Source organism: Gallinula chloropus (assembly GCF_964237585.1).
Source record: "Gallinula chloropus genome assembly, chromosome: Z".
NCBI classification, from domain to species: domain Eukaryota; kingdom Metazoa; phylum Chordata; class Aves; order Gruiformes; family Rallidae; genus Gallinula; species Gallinula chloropus.
The window spans coordinates 19,596,024-19,614,301 of NC_140089.1; the positions used below are offsets into that span (position 1 = coordinate 19,596,024).

General features: G+C 47.9%; 3 protein-coding genes across 4 annotated transcripts in view; 2 read left to right on the top strand and 1 right to left on the bottom strand.

Moving 5' to 3' along the window:
- Positions 1 to 5,599, bottom strand: part of BDP1 (BDP1 general transcription factor IIIB subunit) — a gene marked incomplete at both ends in the record, with an annotated part of 59,159 nt that extends 53,560 nt beyond the window's left edge. The window contains 3 exons of the mRNA XM_084278378.1: positions 715 to 818; positions 1,440 to 1,992; positions 5,433 to 5,599. Of these exons, the coding sequence (XP_084134504.1) occupies positions 715 to 818; positions 1,440 to 1,992; positions 5,433 to 5,599 (824 nt within the window). The remainder of the gene's footprint in view (positions 1 to 714; positions 819 to 1,439; positions 1,993 to 5,432) is intronic.
- A 1,921-nt stretch (positions 5,600 to 7,520) lies between these two features.
- SERF1B (small EDRK-rich factor 1B) lies at positions 7,521 to 10,226 on the top strand. Its single transcript, XM_084278692.1, has 3 exons — positions 7,521 to 7,606; positions 9,042 to 9,150; positions 9,714 to 10,226. Exons 1-3 carry the CDS (start codon positions 7,600 to 7,602, stop codon positions 9,784 to 9,786), a joined length of 189 nt encoding a protein of 62 aa, XP_084134818.1. The 5' UTR covers positions 7,521 to 7,599; the 3' UTR covers positions 9,787 to 10,226.
- Positions 10,227 to 11,534: 1,308 nt separating this feature from the next.
- SMN2 (survival of motor neuron 2, centromeric) lies at positions 11,535 to 17,562 on the top strand. 2 transcript variants are annotated; one of them, XM_084278916.1, is made up of 9 exons: positions 11,535 to 11,578; positions 11,664 to 11,735; positions 12,829 to 12,954; positions 13,229 to 13,429; positions 13,800 to 13,934; positions 14,892 to 14,963; positions 15,486 to 15,596; positions 16,456 to 16,532; positions 16,638 to 17,562. In XM_084278916.1, exons 1-8 carry the CDS (start codon positions 11,540 to 11,542, stop codon positions 16,510 to 16,512), a joined length of 813 nt encoding a protein of 270 aa, XP_084135042.1. In that variant the 5' UTR covers positions 11,535 to 11,539; the 3' UTR covers positions 16,513 to 16,532; positions 16,638 to 17,562. The 2 variants fall into 2 exon arrangements, with proteins under 2 accessions (XP_084135042.1, XP_084135043.1); XM_084278917.1 differs by having other exon boundaries at positions 13,229 to 13,402.
- Positions 17,563 to 18,278: the final 716 nt, after the last annotated feature.

The following is an 18,278-nucleotide window of genomic DNA, read 5'->3' on the forward strand; positions in this document are numbered from 1 at the left end:
TAACAAGGAAAGTGATGAGTAAAACACACAAGCACAAATCATGAACAAACAGGTGGTAAGAGACAGTAACAGAAAACTCATCTGCTACTGAGAGCAAGAACAGGACTTGGATAGCTCTACTTATAGTTATGTCATTGGGTTTGGTAGCTGCAGGAAAAAGGCCCTGCTCTGCCTGTGCAGCCAGCTTCATTAGTGCTCTGTGTGTACATGTGCCTCTGGGATGCTCACTCAGGCTTGCAACTGTCAAAGTCTGTAAAGGGAACAGTACATCCATCCAGGTAGAATGGAGAGACCTCATGGGTCTTGCAGTGTGTTCTGTGCTTCAGCTCCTATGAAGGAGAAATGCTTAGCTTCTTGTAGTCCCCTAGATTTGGCAGGCAGTCGTATGATCCCTAGAAGCCATAACTGAAAAATCCAACAGTAGAAAGGAAAAAAATAGTAATTTTCTATTATTCTGCATTTGTAGAGATAAATCAACACCAGGGACAGGTTCATGTTTTTATATTTCAACAAACACACTTATATCTAGGCTTATTTCTATACGAGGATTGAACAGACATGAAATTATCCAGAAGCTTTTGTTAGCACTGCAACAATACCACATCTGTGCTAATACTCCAGATTTAAGAATACACCTTTCCACAGAAACTGAATTGATAGAAATGAAGAAAAAACTAAGGAGAAAGAAAAAAAAAAAAAAAGAGTCAAACTTACTTCATAGGATTGTTTTCTGGGAGATAGTATATCAAATCTCTCATTGTCATTTTAGAACGATCTGGTGGAGAACGTCCTTCAATTACTGGAGGCCTGTGTTTTAACTGTTTCCATATAAAAATAAAAAAAAATATAATTCAATCTTAAAGTACATTTTTTTTCACAAATTACTATTTTTCTTTGTTTACAGAGTACCTCAGTTGGGAAGTTTTGCTGCTCCTCCTACCCTCAATAACCGAAATAATTTTTATCTTAAAAGTGACCCTTTGTCACAGATGTAGCTGCAGATGAGTAACCCTTTCAGAGAAATTCAACACTTGGCAGAAAGGTGAAAAGTCATTCAAAATTACAGAACTTTATCAGTAATGGAGCTGAAAAGATCTGAGAAACTCTGCTCCTCAAGCTTCTTAAAGCACACTTCCCCACTGTGTTACTGTGACATTTTAAAATCAGTGTCGACCATAACAGCAGGTCTCACGTCAAAAGGCTCATGTAAACAAAGAGAAAGTTATTCTATTTCTCTGAAATCTGTACTATAAGGGAACAGAGTGCTACTACTGCTTATAAACAAATTAAACTCGTACAGAATTAGGATATATCACAGACCATTATCAATAAGCAGCTGACGATCATCATAAAACACAACTGCAAAGAGATAGCGTATGTTAGGTGAATCATACGCCTTTGCCCTTCACAGATCAGCATTACTCAGTGCAAAGACCTACCATCCGCTCTTTCCTCAGCTCTTCTTTAATCATCTCTCTCAACTTCTGAGCTTTGAGGATCCTTTCACGGTCAGAACACGTCTGTTTCTCTTTTGCAGGAACAAGTTTCACAGGTCGCTTTTCCTCTTGTGTTCCCGATCTTTCCTGTGTTGGTCTCTCCTTGAGTGGGGAGGGTACATTCTTCTGCAAGGTATCATCATTTTCCTGAGTAGCTGCACCTACAGTTTGATCATTGTTCACTGATTTTTTCAGTGGGGAGAACTGTGGCACTTGTGGCACAGGTGTTTTCTTTTCAGGCAGCACGGAAGACTTTAAAGAAGTTTCAACATTACTCTCTTCTGATGGAGAGGTATCCTTCTGAAGCGAAGCACTGCTATCAGGAGCCTGCAATGCTCGCTTCTCCTGTTTTGGTGCAGAACGCTGAGCAGATGAAGGTCCAGCTCTGGGTCTGGCAAGATTGGGAATGGTGGAGATTCTTTTTCTTCTCTGTGTAGGTGTCTCTGCAGGTTTGCTAGGTTCTCCAGCATCACTTAATTTATCAAGCTTGTCATCACTAGAAAATTTAAAATATTATTCTGAAATACTTCAGTGACAGATTTTTAACGCCTACTTTAAAGATATTTATGCTCCAATCAATACAAACATAGTACTACAGAAAAATACAGTTATATAGAAGAACCCACACTAGAACCAAACTAGCTGGTTCTTCATAAACTTTCACATTCACTGCACTGGCAAACTGAAGAGGTCTGTATGCTAGCTTCCACATGAACAACTTCAACCACAAGACACTAAAATTTCTTAAAACTGCTCTCCTTTTTCTTTAGAACAGTAGGATGTGGTTTTGTTCGCTTGGATATATTCCACATTTACTGAGGAAAATTCTTTGTGAGTGTGGTGGTTTAGCCATAGCTGGAGGACAGACACCCACCAAAGTCAGTCTGTTACTCCCCTTCTTACTTGGACAGGGGAGAAAATATATATTAAGAGGCTCAGGAGACAAAATAAGGACAGGGAGACATCATTCTGTCAGCAAGGACACGGGCAAAACAGGCTCAACACAAAGTGAAGAAGAGAGAAACTACCTAATTTATTACACTACACTACAAAGAATAAAACCAGAGTCAGGAGCGTGACCAGATCTTAAAACAAAAGCAACCAGATCTTAAAACACTTTCCCCCCACCACTCCCTTCTTAGCAGGCTTTAGTCAGAATTTTGCTCCCTTCTTCCCCCCACTCGCAGCACAGGGGGGCAGGGACTAGGGAAAATGGGGTTCTCAGTTACTTCTTCATGAGCTGTTTTCCTTTTCCAGATCTTAAAACACCTCTAACCTCCCCCCCGACTCTCTTCTTAGCAGACTTCACTCTAGTCATGATTTCACTCCCTTCTTCCCCCCAGTCGCAGCACAGGGGGGCAGGGACTGGGAGGTGGGGGCTTCTGTCAGTCCCTTGCAAGTTGGATTCCTTCTCGTCCAGGGTGGGGGGGGGGGGGGGGCACTCATTCCACACCCTCCCCCTGCTGCACTGTGGGGTCTCACCAACAGGAGACAGTCCTCCACGAACTTCTCCAACGTGAGTCCTTTCCCACAGGGCTTTATCTCTCTATCACAGTGTCTCTCAGTCCCAGTCCTCCATGGGATTCCAAGCCTCCCCCAGCAAACCTGTTCCGATGCAAAAACACTCTCTCACTCATCTCTGTGTCTCTGAGTCTCCTCATGGCTGTAAGTGCTGGCAGGGGCTTGTTCCAATGTAGGGTCACAGCATCTTCTCTATGTCTCCACCTGCTCCATCCAGCGTGGAGCCCCTCCACGGGCTGCAGGTGGGGTCTCGGCCTTTTCCATGGGTTTCTCCCGCACTGCAGAGGCATCTTTCTCTCCAGCACCTGGGTCGCCTCCTCCCCCACCCTTTCCCAGCCCTGGTGCCTGCACAGCTTGTTATATCTGATCACTCCCTTCTCCCTCCCTTCTCTGGTGGCAAAATGCAGCTGCTTTTGGGTTTTTTCTTCTATATGCGACTCTCAGAGTCACTATGATCATCTCTAGCCTCAACTTTGGCCTTGAATTGCCTGATGTTTACACTTTTGTGGGCCAGCAGAGCATTCCAGCAGCCATTTTCTGCAGCCCCCCCCCCCGTCTCTCTCTCAGCTCCCAGCTACGCAAAACTACGACAGTGAGCCTGTTACTTACATGGCGATTGTCTATTTTTCAAGCCATGTGAATAAGCTGCTTCGAATATGCTGCCTTTTAGAACAGCATCGGTATCTGGCTTCAAAACCTACAGTTAGACTACACTGAAACACTCGTATTACTAACACAAATATCTTTAATAATTGCTCTGAATCAGCAAAAGGAGCACATGATTGAAAAATAGCAACTACATCTTTTTAGAAAAAAATTTCTGTACAGCAAAAGATCCAGTAGCCTGATATCTGGAACACAAAGTTTATAAATAAAATTGAAAGAAGAATATCCTCACATCACATGGTACAACAAATATAAAGGATGGAAGATGCAAGCAGATTAAAGGCAGCATGAGTTTACCAACAACACATCATGTCAGCTAGTCCAGTACCTGAACTTGTAGTCACAGGAAACAGAAGACTGCAAGAGGACCTTGTATTATGTCAAAAAGACAAGTTTCAGGTAAAAGAATAGCTATATTCATGCCAGATGCAAAACCAATTGGTTAAGCAAAAAGGTTGCTCTCGAATGGAATGGGGTGATGCCCTGAAGAATGGGTCTGTTCTACCTTTGGTGAGGACAGATTAATTTTCTTCACAGTCGTTCATGCTGTGCTGTTTCACATTTGCCACAAAAACTGCAGACAGCATGCTTTTTAGTGCTGCTTACCAGTGCTTACACCGTATCAAAGACTTTTCTCACCCCACGCCACCGGTGAGTAGGTTGGGCCTACACAAAGAGTTGGGAGGGGACACAGCCAGGACTGCTGACCCCAGTGACCACAGCGCTGTAATGCTCAACAAGCATGCGGGAAGAAGGAAGAATGACACTCGGACTGATGGTGTTTGTGTTCCCAAGTCACTGTTAGGCATGACAAGAGTCCTGCTTCCCTGGGGATGGCTGAACTCCTGCCTGCCCATGGGCAGTGGGGAATGAATCCCTTGTCTTGCTTTGCCTCTGTGCATGGCTTTTGCTTTGCCTATTAAAATCCCTGTATCTCAACCCATAAGTTTGTGCACTTTCACCCTCCAGATTCTCTGCCCACCCTACGGGGGAGGGGACGAGCAAGCCGCCACGTGGGGCTTGGCAGCCAGGTGAAATTAACCCACTACTGGGAAGTCTGGAAGGACCGGTCCTAAGCCCAACCTTATGATGCATTCCCTTTGCAATGAAAAGCACTTATAAATTAAACAATCAAAAAGGAAAATATCAGAAAGTTCTCCCTCACTAGCACATGAAGAAGCAAACACAAAACTGGAAGCACTGTAAAAATGCAAAATCAGAGTCATTCAGTCACGGAGTCAGAAGAATTCTTGCTGCACGCAGCAAACTGGAGATTGGTCCTGCTGCCGTGCCAGAAAAAGAGAGTATCTGCCCACACGAGGCTCCTCCTTTGCAGTCTTAACTTATATATTATTTCAAGCACCTGCAGTGCAACCGCAGGGAAGAAATGCGGGCTTTGCTTAGGTTGCAAATGCATCAAACGCCCAGAAGTCGCTGTGCATTTACCACATCACACCCGTCCCCAGGCAGGGACCGGAGGGCAGTGTGGCACCTCCATTTCGGGTCTTCCAGACCAGAAAACTCCACACCGGGGCAGAGACGGTCAGGAAGCCACAGGCTGGCAAGCCCACCACCACTGCGCCTCCGGGGGCTCCCGAGGACGGCGTGGGCCGACCTCCCAACCTCCCCGGGCCCATCCCACTCCTGGGGGTCTGCGGTCCGGCTGCGGTCCATGCAAGACCCCCGCCGGGGCAAGGGACACCCGCCGCGCGGCCAAACCCCCTCCCCACACCCAGGGCTCCCGCTCACCTCTCGGCCGGTCGCGCAGCCGGCGGGGGCTCGACCGCCGCATCCCCCGCAGCCTCTTCTCGGGCAGCCGCCGAGCCCTGAGGCTCAGGGTCCGCCGCGGCGCCGCCGCCACCCCTGCCCGCGGGCCGAACGTTGGGTCGCACATTGAGGCGGGCCCGGCGGAACATGGTGGCAGCGCGGGCCTCTGGGCCCTCAGCACAGGCGCGCGCGCCCGCGGACGAGCGAGTCCACGAGCGCGCACCCGACACCGCCCCAGCAGCGCCGCAAGCTCAGCCACCTCTCCCTTTGCTACCCACCCCTAGCGCCGCGCGTCCCAAGTCGTCATCAGCGTGCGAAGGGGCGGGGCCGGAGTGACGGCGCCAGCGCGACGAGCACGGCGGCGGAGTCACCGAGCGCGCCGCTGTCGCAGAACTTCTGCGTCCCGCCTTCCCCCTCACCCCGCCCCCCCATTCAGACACCCCGCCAGCGGCTTGCCGGGCGCTCGCCTGGCCCGCGATGGCCGCCTCTGAGCAGGCCGGGGATACTCCTCCGGCGGGAGGGCGTTCGCGGCGCGGGGAGCGGAGCACCCCGGCATGGGAGGGGCGCGCTGCGTTCCTCGGCGATTCTAGCTGGCCGCCATCTGTCGCGGTCCCTTTTCCCATTCGTTGACCTGCAGCCGCGGTGCTTCGAGGGCGTGTTCGTTCCTCTCGGCCGCACAGACCGACCCGCCTTTGGAGCCCCCCCATCTCCTGACCGGAGCTCGCTCAGCTAGTGGCGGCACCGAGCGCACCCGCTCCGCGTACAGCAGCTCTCCCACAGGGTTGCAACAGGACCTTTAAGATCATCAAGTCCAACTGACGTGCGGAAAATAGACTCTACAACTCGGAAGTTATAAAGTAGGTATGTTTATTCAGCGCTGGGTGCACGGGAAATCTCCCCACCACAAACGTGCACACCCACACAGCAAGCCGTTCGTGTATTTATACAATCTAATGATGAATATTCATTTCACGCCTGTACATATTAATTACCTGTACCCGCCTACCCTCGCCTCGTATGCTAATTAGTTTATCATCTTTCGCGCTTGCGCAGATCCTTCAATAAAATGAGGGGCCTGGGTCTCTGGTGGTCCGTGGGATAAAGGCCCCGAGTCTTCCTCACAATGTACTTTTCAACTTTCTTGTCTGGAACGCAAGAATCTTGCCAACCTGCAGTGTTCTTACCCGTTTGGACCAATTTATGTCCCTACAGGGAGACCTATGGGTGTATTCCAGCTATCTGTTCCCTCATTAGCAAAGAGATAATTGACATCTCTGTGATGGATGTTCTCCTGTTCCCATTCTGTCTCCTGAAATTTTCCTACAGCTGTTCCCTACAAAATCTACCTCCCTGCAAGCCAGTTCCTGTGGGCCTCCTTATCTGTTTCTTCAAGCTACATAATTACATGACATAAATCTTGTGAGCTATTCTTTCTATTTCTATATGCCCCCCCCCCCCCATATCACAACCATACCCGTCCTCTACTAACCCTTATCCCTGAGCACCTCACCTACCAGTCTTTTAAACGCATCCAGGGTTGGTACTCAACCCCCTCCCTGGGCAGCCTGTTCCAGTGGCTGGTAACCCTTTCAGTGAAGAATATTTTCCTAATGTCTAATCTGAACCTGCCCTGGTGCAGCTTGAGCCCATTCCCCCTCCTCCTGTCACCTGCTGCTTGGGCAAAGAGACCAACACCCATCTCTCTACAACCTCCCTTCAGGTAACTGTAGGCAGTGATAAGGTCTTCCCTCAGCCTTTTCTTCGCCAGGCTAAACTACCCCAGTTCCCTCAGCCGCTCCTCGTTAGGTTTGCCCTCCAGCCCCTTCCCCAGCCTGGTTCCTCTTCTCTGGACACACTCCAGGACCTCAGTGTCTTTCTTGCAGTGAGGGGCCCAAAGCTGAACCCCGCCGCTTTACGGGGGCTTGACTCTGCTGAACGCCACCGACGGGGGCTCGGAGGCGCAGCGACAACCCCGCGCCCCGCCACCGTGACACCGGCCCTGCGGCCCCCCGTGAGCACACACACCCCCTCGGCCCGTGGGCGGCGTGCCGCGCGCCGCAGTGACGTCACGGCCCGGCAGGGTAGTCATAACCGGCGCCATCAGCAGGCGCGGAGTAGGCGGTTCTGGTGGCGGCTTCAGCCTCTCGCGATGACCCGTGAGTGCCGGCAGGCCGCTCCGGGGCACCGTCGAGGAGCGGAGCGGGGGGTGGGCCTTCAGCCCCTCCACTGGCGCGGGGCCCGGCCGGTCGGCTCTAGGCCGGCGGCGAAGCGCGGCCTGGGCGCGATGCTGAGGGCGGCTCGGCGGCCTGCCCGGGGATGGGGGTCGGTCGCGGTGTGGGGCCGCTGTCGGGGATTGGTCTTGGGGGATTTGGCGCCCCTGTGGCGAGACTCGGCGGCCAGTGCGCCGGCCGCTGGGACTGTGGCTTCCCGAGTCCTGCCGCTGGCCGAGGCTCGGAGTAGAGTCACCCTCGCCCCATACCCCGGCATCGCCGCGTCGGAGGCGGGGGGGGCCGGGGAGGAGGAAAGAGGGCGATGTGCTAGAGCAACGCTAGCGCTCGCCGCCGTCTTGGCGGCCGCCCGGTGTGTAAGCGAAGGGCTTTTGTAGCCCTGAAGAATGCCTAACGCTGCCTTGCTTAAATGGTGATTGTTAAGGCTGTCGTGGGAAGGGCAAGCAGGGCTCGCTAAGCCTCGCCGTGTTCAAAAGCCGCTGGAAAATGGCGGAGAGCTGTGAACTGAACCTAGAGGACTCGTGCTGCCCTAGCTGGTGGGGTTGCTCTGTTGGCTTCTGTGTGTTACATTCAGCAGTGCAGCAACTGACGGTCTTTGGCTGAGGAGGTGCTTTTACTTTCTTGCTTAAAGACGGTCCTTCGAAGCCACTGTGCCGCTGGAAGTGTGGGTGAAAACCTGGATCGTGAACAGTTGGTGTACGGGTATAGACCTTGAATGTGGGGAAGAAGCAGGCTTATGGCTCTTGCTGATTTCTGTCCCCCACCCCACCATGGTGCACGATGCTAAAATAAACACAGCTTAAAGTTAAACAAGTACAGGTTCCCATAACTGAATGCAGCGTCCCAACATTTAATTTTAGGAGGACCTAGTTTACAGTGTCTGAAATACTAGAGGTGTAGGAGGTGTGCCAGCATACAGGCTAGTTTTAGCTTTAGTGTATGTTTCCAGAGTTCAGTGCTCTGTTATCAGTCAGACCTGGACTAGACTGATTTCAAAACAGTAAAATAGAAAAAGAATGGACTGCTTATTAACAACTACTTACTGTGTTTTTCAGCTTATAAATTCACAGTATTTGTACTGCTAAATTTAAGGGTAGCTGGACACTAAATACATTTGTGAAGATAGTGATGACTATGTGATTTGGAAGGGGGGGCGTCACTTGTCTTTGCTATTATTTTCTGCTTGCATCAAATTGCTCTTTTACTTGTGGGGAAATTGTTAGAAACTGCCAACCACAGAGGATACTGCTGTACCAACTCTATCCATAGAGTCAAGCCTCACCACCTTTGTAATAGACTTCTACGTCAGCCAACGGTGTGTAAAAAGTCACAGTACCTGTACAAACTGTTTGTGATCTTGCAGGTGGGAACCAGCGTGAACTTGCCCGCCAAAAGAATCTGAAGAAGACTCAGGAGATCCACAAAGGGAAAAGGAAAGATGATAGCTTGTCTGCTTCTCAGAGAAAACAGAGGTAAGGTCTAGTACAGTTGAGTGAAATGCTTGGGCAAAATAGGAGAGGAAAATGTGTCAGAAATAATCCACTGTCTTCACTGAGACAGGATTTAGGTACTTTGCCTTGATTCATGGCCCAGACACGTGCCAGAGCATAAACCATGCATGTATCTTTTACTGTATCCCCTGTTAAACAGGGGTTTTTTTGGTGAGACCTGTAAAGCTTTCATTTCTCTTGAGCAGGCTTTTTTTTTTTTTTTTTTTTGCCTGGTGCAAACAGATAGTGTAATACTTTCTTGAAGATGCTTGATCCATTGTGTCTTACACTTCAAAAACAAAGAATTACATGAAGGCCACTAATCCAGCAACTTGTCTACCTCATGGGGTACTGTACTGAAAAAAGCTCAGGATAATAGGAAACTATGCTCACTGTTTTCTGACTGAAAAGTCTTATACTAATCTTTTTCCCTTCTTGAAATTGGGGTTTGCTAAAGGGCAGAAACAAGCTGAGGGCAACAATACTTTAAAAAAACACAAAACCACACAGCCAGTATCTGAAACACAATTATTTTGTCTTTACAGGGACTCTGAAATTATGCAGCAGAAACAAAAAGCAGCTAATGAAAGGAAATCCTTGCAGACAGGAGCAAAATGAGCTGCATCTATGGAGAAGAAAGAGCACACCAATGAAGCAGAAGGGCCTAGAAGTTCATTTATGACAGTGTCTGTCCATGAAATGATTAAATCTCCACCTTGCAGAGTTGAGCAACTCGTCTTTGTTTAGAGTATATTCTGGTTAGCATAGGCTTAGTTGTCTGGAGTGCTGTTTCAAAACCAACTACATTCTTCTGCATGCATGTGAATAAAAGTACCAAGCAGTAGCTTCACACCAGCTCTTACTGCAGTTGTTGGTTTCACTTAAGGGTTACAGTTATAGTGAATTTCTGGATCTACAGTTAGACCTGATTGTCTTGTTTAAATCCTTGAAGTATATAGCTCCATCTGGGATGGAACACTCCTGTAAAATGTGCTTAACCTTACAGAGGTCTGAACTGTAAATCTTGAATTATTTTTACAATAAAAAGTTGCATGATATACTGCCTAATGTGAAAGGGTTATGCTTGTCCATCAGTTGGTTTCTAAGTTACCATGGATATAAGGACCGATAGAATTGTGGAGAGATCATAGAATCACAGGGGTTGGAAGGGGCCTTGAGAGATCATTGGGTCCAACCCCTCTGCCAAAGCAGCTCCCCAGCTCATATCACTCAGATAGACGTCCAGACAGGTCTTGAATATCTCCAGTGAAGGAGACTCCATCACCTCCCTGGGCAGCCTGTCCCAGGGCTCTGTCACCCTCACTGGGAAAAAGTTCTTCTGCATGTTGGTGTGGAACCTCCTGTGCTCCAACTTGCAGCCATGGCCCCTTGTCCTGTCTCCACAGACCACTGAAAAGGGGCAAGCCATTTCCCCCTTCATCCTCTGCTTAAGATAATTATAGACTTTAATTAGGTTCCTCCTTATTCTTCTCTTCTCAAGGGTGAACAGTCCCAACTTACTCAGCCTTTCCTCACAGGGGAGATGCTCCAGGCCCTTAATCATCTACATAGCCCTTCTCTGGCCTCTCTTCAGGAGCTCCCTGTCTTTTTTATACCAAGGAACCCAGAACTGGACACAATAGTCCAGGTGGGGCCTGACCAGGGCAGAGTAGAGATCTAAGTATAATAATGTCAGGACTGAAATGTACTGTGATTCACATAAGCACTGTAATACGCAGTGCCAAGCCTGCACTTTAGAAAATGATGCCCTTCATCAAGCTGCAAACTCTGCACGTGACTGGCTGAAGCTAACTCCAGTGGAGCTGCAGGCTTGGAGCTGGCGAGTTGCAGCTGGAAGCGGATCGTTGTAAGGTGCTGCCTCACCGGGATGACTCGGAAAGGCCGCTGGGGCCAGGCTGGAGGCTGGAAGTTACCTTGGGGAAGCAGCGCTTGCCTCACAGGCGTGTTTCTGCCTGCTGGGTGCGGACAGCAGCTTTAAAGCGCTGGAAGGGCAGCGCTTTGCAGCTGTTCCGTGTGGAAGCGTCATCAAACCCGCGTGCCCCGCCGCCGCTCGGCGGAGCCTGAAGGGACCCGCGGCCGGCGCGCAGAGGCTGAGCGGGACGGGCTGCTGAGCGGGTTGTTCTATTTAACCGTTGTTCTGGCGGGCCTGCCTCGCCCGGGCCCCTCCAGGTGGGTCTCCACGGGTGCGGGAACGGGGCGCGGCCAGCCGCTCAGGCAAGGGCCGCCCAGCGCGGGCCCGCCAGCGCCCAGCGCCGCGGTTGAGCGACCTACGGGGGGCGGGGCCGCCGCGCGCCGGAAGTGAGAGCGCTGCGCGTGCGCGGCAGGCGGCCGCGCGGGACCGGGGCGGGACATGGCGGAGCGGGTGGTTTTCCGGCGTGGGATCGGGCAGGTGGGTGCCGGCCGGGGCGGGACGCGGAGCAGGGGCTGGGGTTTGGGGCGCTGAGCGGCGGTAAAGCGGTCTGTGCCCTCCGCAGAGCGACGACGCGGACGTGTGGGACGACACGGCCCTCATCAAGGCGTACGACAAGGCGGTGGCCTCCTTCAAGGTAAGGGGGCGTCCCGGGCGCAAGGCGGGCCCCGGGCTGCGGCCGTGTCGCAGGTTTGCGTAGCTGGGAGCTGAGAGAGAGGCGGGGGGGCTGCAGGAAATGGCTGCTGGAGTGATCTGCCGGCCCCCAAAAGTGTAAACATCAGGCAATTCAAGGCCATGGAGGACTGGGACTGAGACAGTGTGATAGAGAGATAAAGCCCTGTGGGAAAGGGCTCACGTTGGAGAAGTTCGTGGAGGACTGTCTCCTGTTGGTGAGACCCCACGGTGCAGCAGGGGGAGGGTGTGGAATGAATTCCTCCCCCCCCCCCAGCCCTCTCCGGCCAAGAAGGAATCCAACTTGCAAGGGACTGACCAAAGCCCCCATCTCCCAGTCCCTGCCCCCCTGTGCTGCGACTGGGGGGAAGAAGGGAGTGAAATGACTGGAGTGAAGTCTGCTAAGAAGAGAGTCGGGGGGGAGGTTAGAGGTGTTTTAAGATCTGGAAAAGGAAAACAGCTCATGAAGAAGTAACTGAGAACCCCATTTTCCCCAGTCCCTGCCCCCCTGTGCTGCGAGTGGGGGGAAGAAGGGAGCAAAATTCTGACTAAAGCCTGCTAAGAAGGGAGTGGTGGGGGGAAAGTGTTTTAAGATCTGGTCATGCTCCTGACTCCAGTTTCACTCTTCTTTGTAGCGTAGTGTAATAAATTAGGTAGTTTCTCTCTTCTTCACTTTGTGTTGGGTCTGTTTTGCCCATGTCCTTGCTGACAGAATGATGTCTCCCTGTCCTTATTTTGTCTCCTGAGCCTCTTAATATATATTTTCTCCCCTGTCCAAGTAAGAAGGGGAGTAACAGACTGACTTTGGTGGGCGTCTGGCCTCCAGCCAGGGCTAAACCACCACAAGGCTCCGGGTCATAGGACCCCAGACCGGTTTGGGCTGGAAGGCACCTCGAAGCCCGTCTGGTCCCAACCCCCTCCTGTGAGCAGGGACCCCCCCCCCCCGCTAGTACAGGTTGCCCAGAGCCCCATTCAGCCTGGCCCCGAACGCTGCCGGGGAGGGGGCGGCCACACCGGAGCTTTGCCTGTTGTTGTTTCCCTCCTCTCTCTTCCCACAGAATGCTTTAAAGAATGGAGAGTGTTCAGAGCCCTCGGAGAAACAGGAGCAGCACCGGAGCATGAAGAGGAATAACAATAAAAAGAACAGGAATAGGAAGAAGAGCAACACAGTGCCTTTGAAACAGGTCACCTCACGTGTACATGCTAGTGATGCTCCTACTGCATGTTATACTCAAAAGTAGTATTTACATTGCCTTGAGAGTAACATTCTGAGGTGTGTGTGGGGGGGTGAGAATCTTGTAAACCTTATCTATAGGGTTACCTGGAGCAGTTTCATAAAATACAGGGGAAGAGCTTTTAGAGTGGGAGTCGTCTTTCTCACAATTGGGACAAAAAGTCGTTTAGGAAAAGGTGTCATTCTCTCTGATTGTTGGTGTGCCTCTCTCTCTTCTGTTGCAGTGGAAAGTTGGTGATAGCTGTCATGCTGTTTGGTCTGAGGATGGTAACATGTACCTGGCGACTATTGTTTCCATCAATCAGAAGAGAGGCACGTGTGTTGTTACTTACACAGGATATGGAAATCAGGAGGAGCAGAACCTGTCAGATCTACTTCTTCCCACCAGCGATGAAACAGTAAATGGGATGGGAAGTTCTGGGGAGGTGAGGGACGCTTTTTCATTCTTCTGAAAAAGAGAGAGAAAGGGGAGAATCCTCTACTTTTTTTTTTTTAGTATTTCTGGTACCAGTGCGGTGTTCAGAGTCAGAATCAATTCCTGATTCCATTCTGAATGGACACAAGCTGATAGAATGAGTGTCCCCTTACTTCTTGAACACATTAATGCTTGAAAAATAACATAGCTTAAGTGGTGAGCAGATAAGATTATGAGGTTATAAGAGCTTTCCTGAGTAGGACTGGTAGGGCTAGACAGAGGGAAGGGTGTTGGTGGGGCTTTCCAAACTTTTTCACACAAAAATTGCTTGCTGTAAATTCCTGTTTAGTGCAGCTCATAACAATGTCTTGGTCTTACAGAATGAAAACGAGACTCCATATTCAACAGATGAAAGTGACAAATCTTCTCAGTCATCTCAAAACAAAAGCAACTACTCAAAAGGACGATCCTCCTATCAAAACCCACGTTTTCCCACACCACCCGGCTTGGGAAGGGTAAGCTCAGCCTTATCTGAAGTAAAGGCTTGTACCACTGTTAGGTGGGTTATCATTGTAAGTTCTGAGATGATAGGATGATATGTATCATGTATCTAGAAAACAACTAACAGCATTTTGAGAACGGATATACAGACGTGTATGTTGATACGTCATTTTGTAATAATCTGGCCATAGCACAGCTGGTTTGCAGCCCTGCTCTCTAGTGAGGAAAGCCTTTGCCCTAGCTAAGACTTGCTTTGCAGTTGCATTGTAATTTAAAAGAGGGACGTTGCTTCCTGGATTGTGATAGTGCTGTTAGTGATAGTTCTGCTGATGTGTTAGGACTGTGCTTTTTCTAGCCAGTCAGTATGTTTCACTACACAGGGCATTGGGGATAGCAGAAGTGATGTCCAGATGTCAGAAATACTTTCAGGTGTAGCTTCTTTATTGAATTATTACGGCTGTGTCGTTGCGGTACACTTTGGCTTTCCTGTTTGTAGGAGTCTAAACAACAGTGCAGGTGAATGCAGTGTTTTGTTTTCTAAACATTACTGTCCATTTATAAGTTTTTTTTTTTTTATTTTATATGGGTAGATTTGTATTTGACATTCACAAGCCCGATGGAATCTAGTCAGCACGTGCGCCCAGCTGCACAGGAACTGTTCACTTCTGGGCAATATTAGATACTTTCTTCCTATGAGAGTACAACTGACTTCTGTTTAGGAAAAAAAAATAATAATTTAAATGCTTGTATTGACTAGAGCCCCATTTCAGCAGTGTTTACAGAGCTCTACTTTTCCAGTCATGGAATGCTCCACAGAAGTAGCTACTGTGAGTTGTTACTGCAGTTTAATGAAACTGCTGGGATGCCTTGTCTTAAAACATTGGTGAATTGCTTCAAATAATTCTCTTACATAAGATCCTGGTGCCTGAAACTTCTTTTCAATTTGCACTATTCACTTTTTTTCGATGTAGCTTGGGTCAAAGTTCAGGACATCACCGCCGCTGCTGTCTTGCTGGCCTCCACCCTTCCCACCAGGACCACCGGTAAGCCATGTGTGAGTGGGTAAAACGTGCCAGAGGATTTGTGGTCAGTCTCAAGTTTTCTAGCTGAATGTGGTCACTGACCGTGTGTTGAGAGCGCGTTACTGGGTTGGAGTCTGCATTTGCCCAGTAATGTGATAATGCTTTCAGTTACATGAATACACAAGGTCTGTTCTGCACTCTCTTTTTTGTGATAGTGAAGCTGTTAGTAATAATGTAGAGAGAAAAAATACTTGAAGGAACCACACCTTACATTTGATTAACAGCACTTCACTGATGCAGATAAGTACTTTCCCCTAATGAAACTGTTTTTGTACAGTCATGTTAGGAATTCTGTTTCTCACAGACTTTGGAAATTCCAAGTTTTTGGAAAATGCCATCTTAATTTGCTTTTTTTCCAGAGAATGCATTGAGGATAAGTTCCTGTTTTTCAGTTTTATATTTTGATCTTTTAGAATTGGTCACTACTTAACCTGGGATATACCCTGTTACTGAAAGACAGACATTTCCTTTGTGATTTTTTAGTTGATTCCTCCTCCACCACCTATGAGACCAGACTGTCCTGAAGATGATGAAGCACTGGGGAGCATGTTGATATCCTGGTACATGAGTGGTTATCACACTGGATATTACCTGGTATGTGCCGCTTTTGTCTTGACGTGTCTGTAGATTTGCTTTTGTGTTGCTGCTGCTGCTTTCAGCAAGAAGTCAGTCAGGGAGGGCTGCTTTTAGGCTTCTTATTGTAATTTATGATGTCTAGATTTAAAGGTATTGTTGTAAGTATTCTTGTCCTCAAACAGGAGTCAGGTGAAGCATCACAGAAGTGTAGTCAGTGATGTTTGAATCCTTTGTTCTGCTGGAGGGGCCCTGTTAGTTGCTTTTATAGCCAGCGTTTTGTAGTCGTTGTGAACCAGCTGGTTCTGTCTTCATAGACACGTGGAGGAAATCTGAATGTTTACCTTGTCTTCTGTGTGTTTTCTCTGAGTGTGCTTGGTGGTATCACATTTAGGATCAGATTTGTCATTGTTGCAGAGACTGTTCATCAGTAACTGTTTCAGGTGATTGTTGTGACATGGAGTAGTGATTTCTGTTTTCCTTTGTACACTTAAAGAAAGAAAATTCCAGGAGGAATTAAACTTTCTTGCACTGGGGAATTTGGAAAGAAGGGTTTAGGGTGCCAGAGGGTGTCTTCAAAAGATCAGTTTTGGAAATTCTTTCTTCAGATGATATACTTGTGGATTTGTTAATTTACTTTTAATTGAACAAGAACTATATATTTGAAATTATTCTGTACCAGCCACTGATTATAAAGAAGATGTGTAGTTTGGCTTTTGTCCTTTTTAAACCACCCTTTCTGATTTTTCCAGAGCTTAAATCTATTTTTTTGTTTTTAAAGGAGTAGAAAAAAATATGTCCAAAAATGTTTTTGTGTTGTGACTAAAGCTTTAATTTCCATGTTAGTAAAACCAAGATTTTACTAAATTGTGCCCTGTAGGGTTTAAAACAAAGTCGAATGGAAGCAGCGCTGGAGAAAGAAACACATGGAAAATAACTGAATGCCCATCATTGGTTGTAAGTATTGTTGATTTTGTGCTAAATGAGTATGCAGTGTGCTTGACAGTGTGTTTGAAACTGCAGTTCATTTTACAAGCTCTCAGCAAATTTTGAACTCTGCAGAAACTATGACCATTGGGACTTCCATCTGCAAAGACGACTCGTGCCAGTGTTAACCCCTGCTCTGCACAGCAGCCGTGGAATAGTGTTTCTTGAACAGAATGAAGGGAAGTATTTTATTGCTCTGTTGATAGGTTTAACTACAGCATCTGTCTACATCAGGATGAACAGCTCGGCTTACTTGCATTATTAAGAGTTCCCTTATTTGTTTGTGGGCTACTCTGAGGATAAAAGGCTGTTGGATGCAATGCAGTTTTTGCATCTTTGTGCATATCTTCAGAATTTTTGTTCTGCTTCATGCAGACCAGGTAGCAGGATGTGTAGCTAAAGTTATTTTCAGGACAAGGTGTCAGCATTTCAGTTTGATGTTGAGCAATTCTGTTCTCATTACTTTGCTGCTTATGCTTCTATTTTAAATCCTTTGGCTGGTATTTTCCAGTGTATTGTTCAGTTCCTTGTAGAATAAAATTGTATTTTCTTGGGGACTTGTTTTTCTAATTTTCTGTGACAACATGTCATTTCTGTATCATTGAGTAATTCCTGTTTGTTTCTGTAAAAGCAAAATCTTTTATATACTAATTTTTGCTTCTTTTTTAAAGCCAGATACAAATCTTTCCTATTGAGAGGTGTGTATCACTTACACAACAATGGTTGATGGTGAAGATCAGAACCTTATCAAGACAATTAAACTTGACATTTTCTTAACAGAAAACTGCTCATTATAACAAACAACTACCTTGAGACTAGTAATTTTATGTGCATTGACAGGAGCTGTTCCTTAAAGACCTCCAGTCAAATGTATTTAGATAGCACTGCAACAACAAAATGTTTTTTGCTTCCCTGAAACAATTTTAAATCTTCTTACCACGTGATAGATTTAAGTCTCTTAACCCTGCATAATAAAATTAATGTACCTCTTATATTAACACCTCTTGTGTTCCTCCAGCTTTTTATCTGAAGGGCAGCACCAGAACTGCCACTCACAGTATTGACCTTTCAAGAGATGGTTATGCCAGTAACATAGGTTACAGTGGCTGCTGGTGGCAGCAGCCTGGAAAATGTCATACCCTGATGTTATGAGGTACCTTAGGGATCGGATTTAAATCCTGAGTACGACTGCTGGGTTCAGAAAGGCTGATTTTTTTTTATTTCATATGCTTGTTGACAAAGTTCTACTTTTCAAACTTTGAATTCAGGCATGTGGCTTTTTTAGTTTTACCTCCTGTATCTCTCTGTTGGGTGAATCTCTGAAATCCATGAGAGAGTTTTGCTGTGTGGCCTAAGTACTGTAGTACTGTTACTGACAGCAAAACTGTGGAAAGGTAACAGAAAGTAGAATCACAGAATTGTAGGGGTTGGAAGGGACCTCAAGAGATCATCGGGTCCAACCCCCCTGCCAAAGCAGCTCCCTAGGACACATCACTCAGATAGGCGTCCAGATGGGTCTTGAATATCTCCAGAGATGGAGACTCCACCACCTCCCTGGGCAGCCTGTCCCAGGGCTCTGTCACCCTCACTGGGAAAAAGTTCTTCTGCATGTTGGTGTGGAACCTCCTGTGCTCCAACTTGCAGCCATTGCCCCTTGTCCTGTCCCCACAGACCACTGAAAAGGGGCTGGACATTTCCCCCTGCGTCCCATACTTA

What these genes read in the sequence shown, in the direction of transcription:
- SERF1B (XM_084278692.1), top strand. An exon ending in GCTTCTCAGAGAAAACAGAG is followed by an intron (nt 9,151 to 9,713) that starts GTAAGGTCTAGT and finishes TTGTCTTTACAG; the next exon opens with GGACTCTGAAATTATGCAGC.
- SMN2 (XM_084278916.1), top strand. Translation starts at nt 11,540, where the DNA reads ATGGCGGAGCGGGTGGTTTTCCGGCGTGGGATCGGGCAG. An exon ending in AGGCGGTGGCCTCCTTCAAG is followed by an intron (nt 11,736 to 12,828) that starts GTAAGGGGGCGT and finishes CTCTTCCCACAG; the next exon opens with AATGCTTTAAAGAATGGAGA. An exon ending in GGATGGGAAGTTCTGGGGAG is followed by an intron (nt 13,430 to 13,799) that starts GTGAGGGACGCT and finishes TTGGTCTTACAG; the next exon opens with AATGAAAACGAGACTCCATA.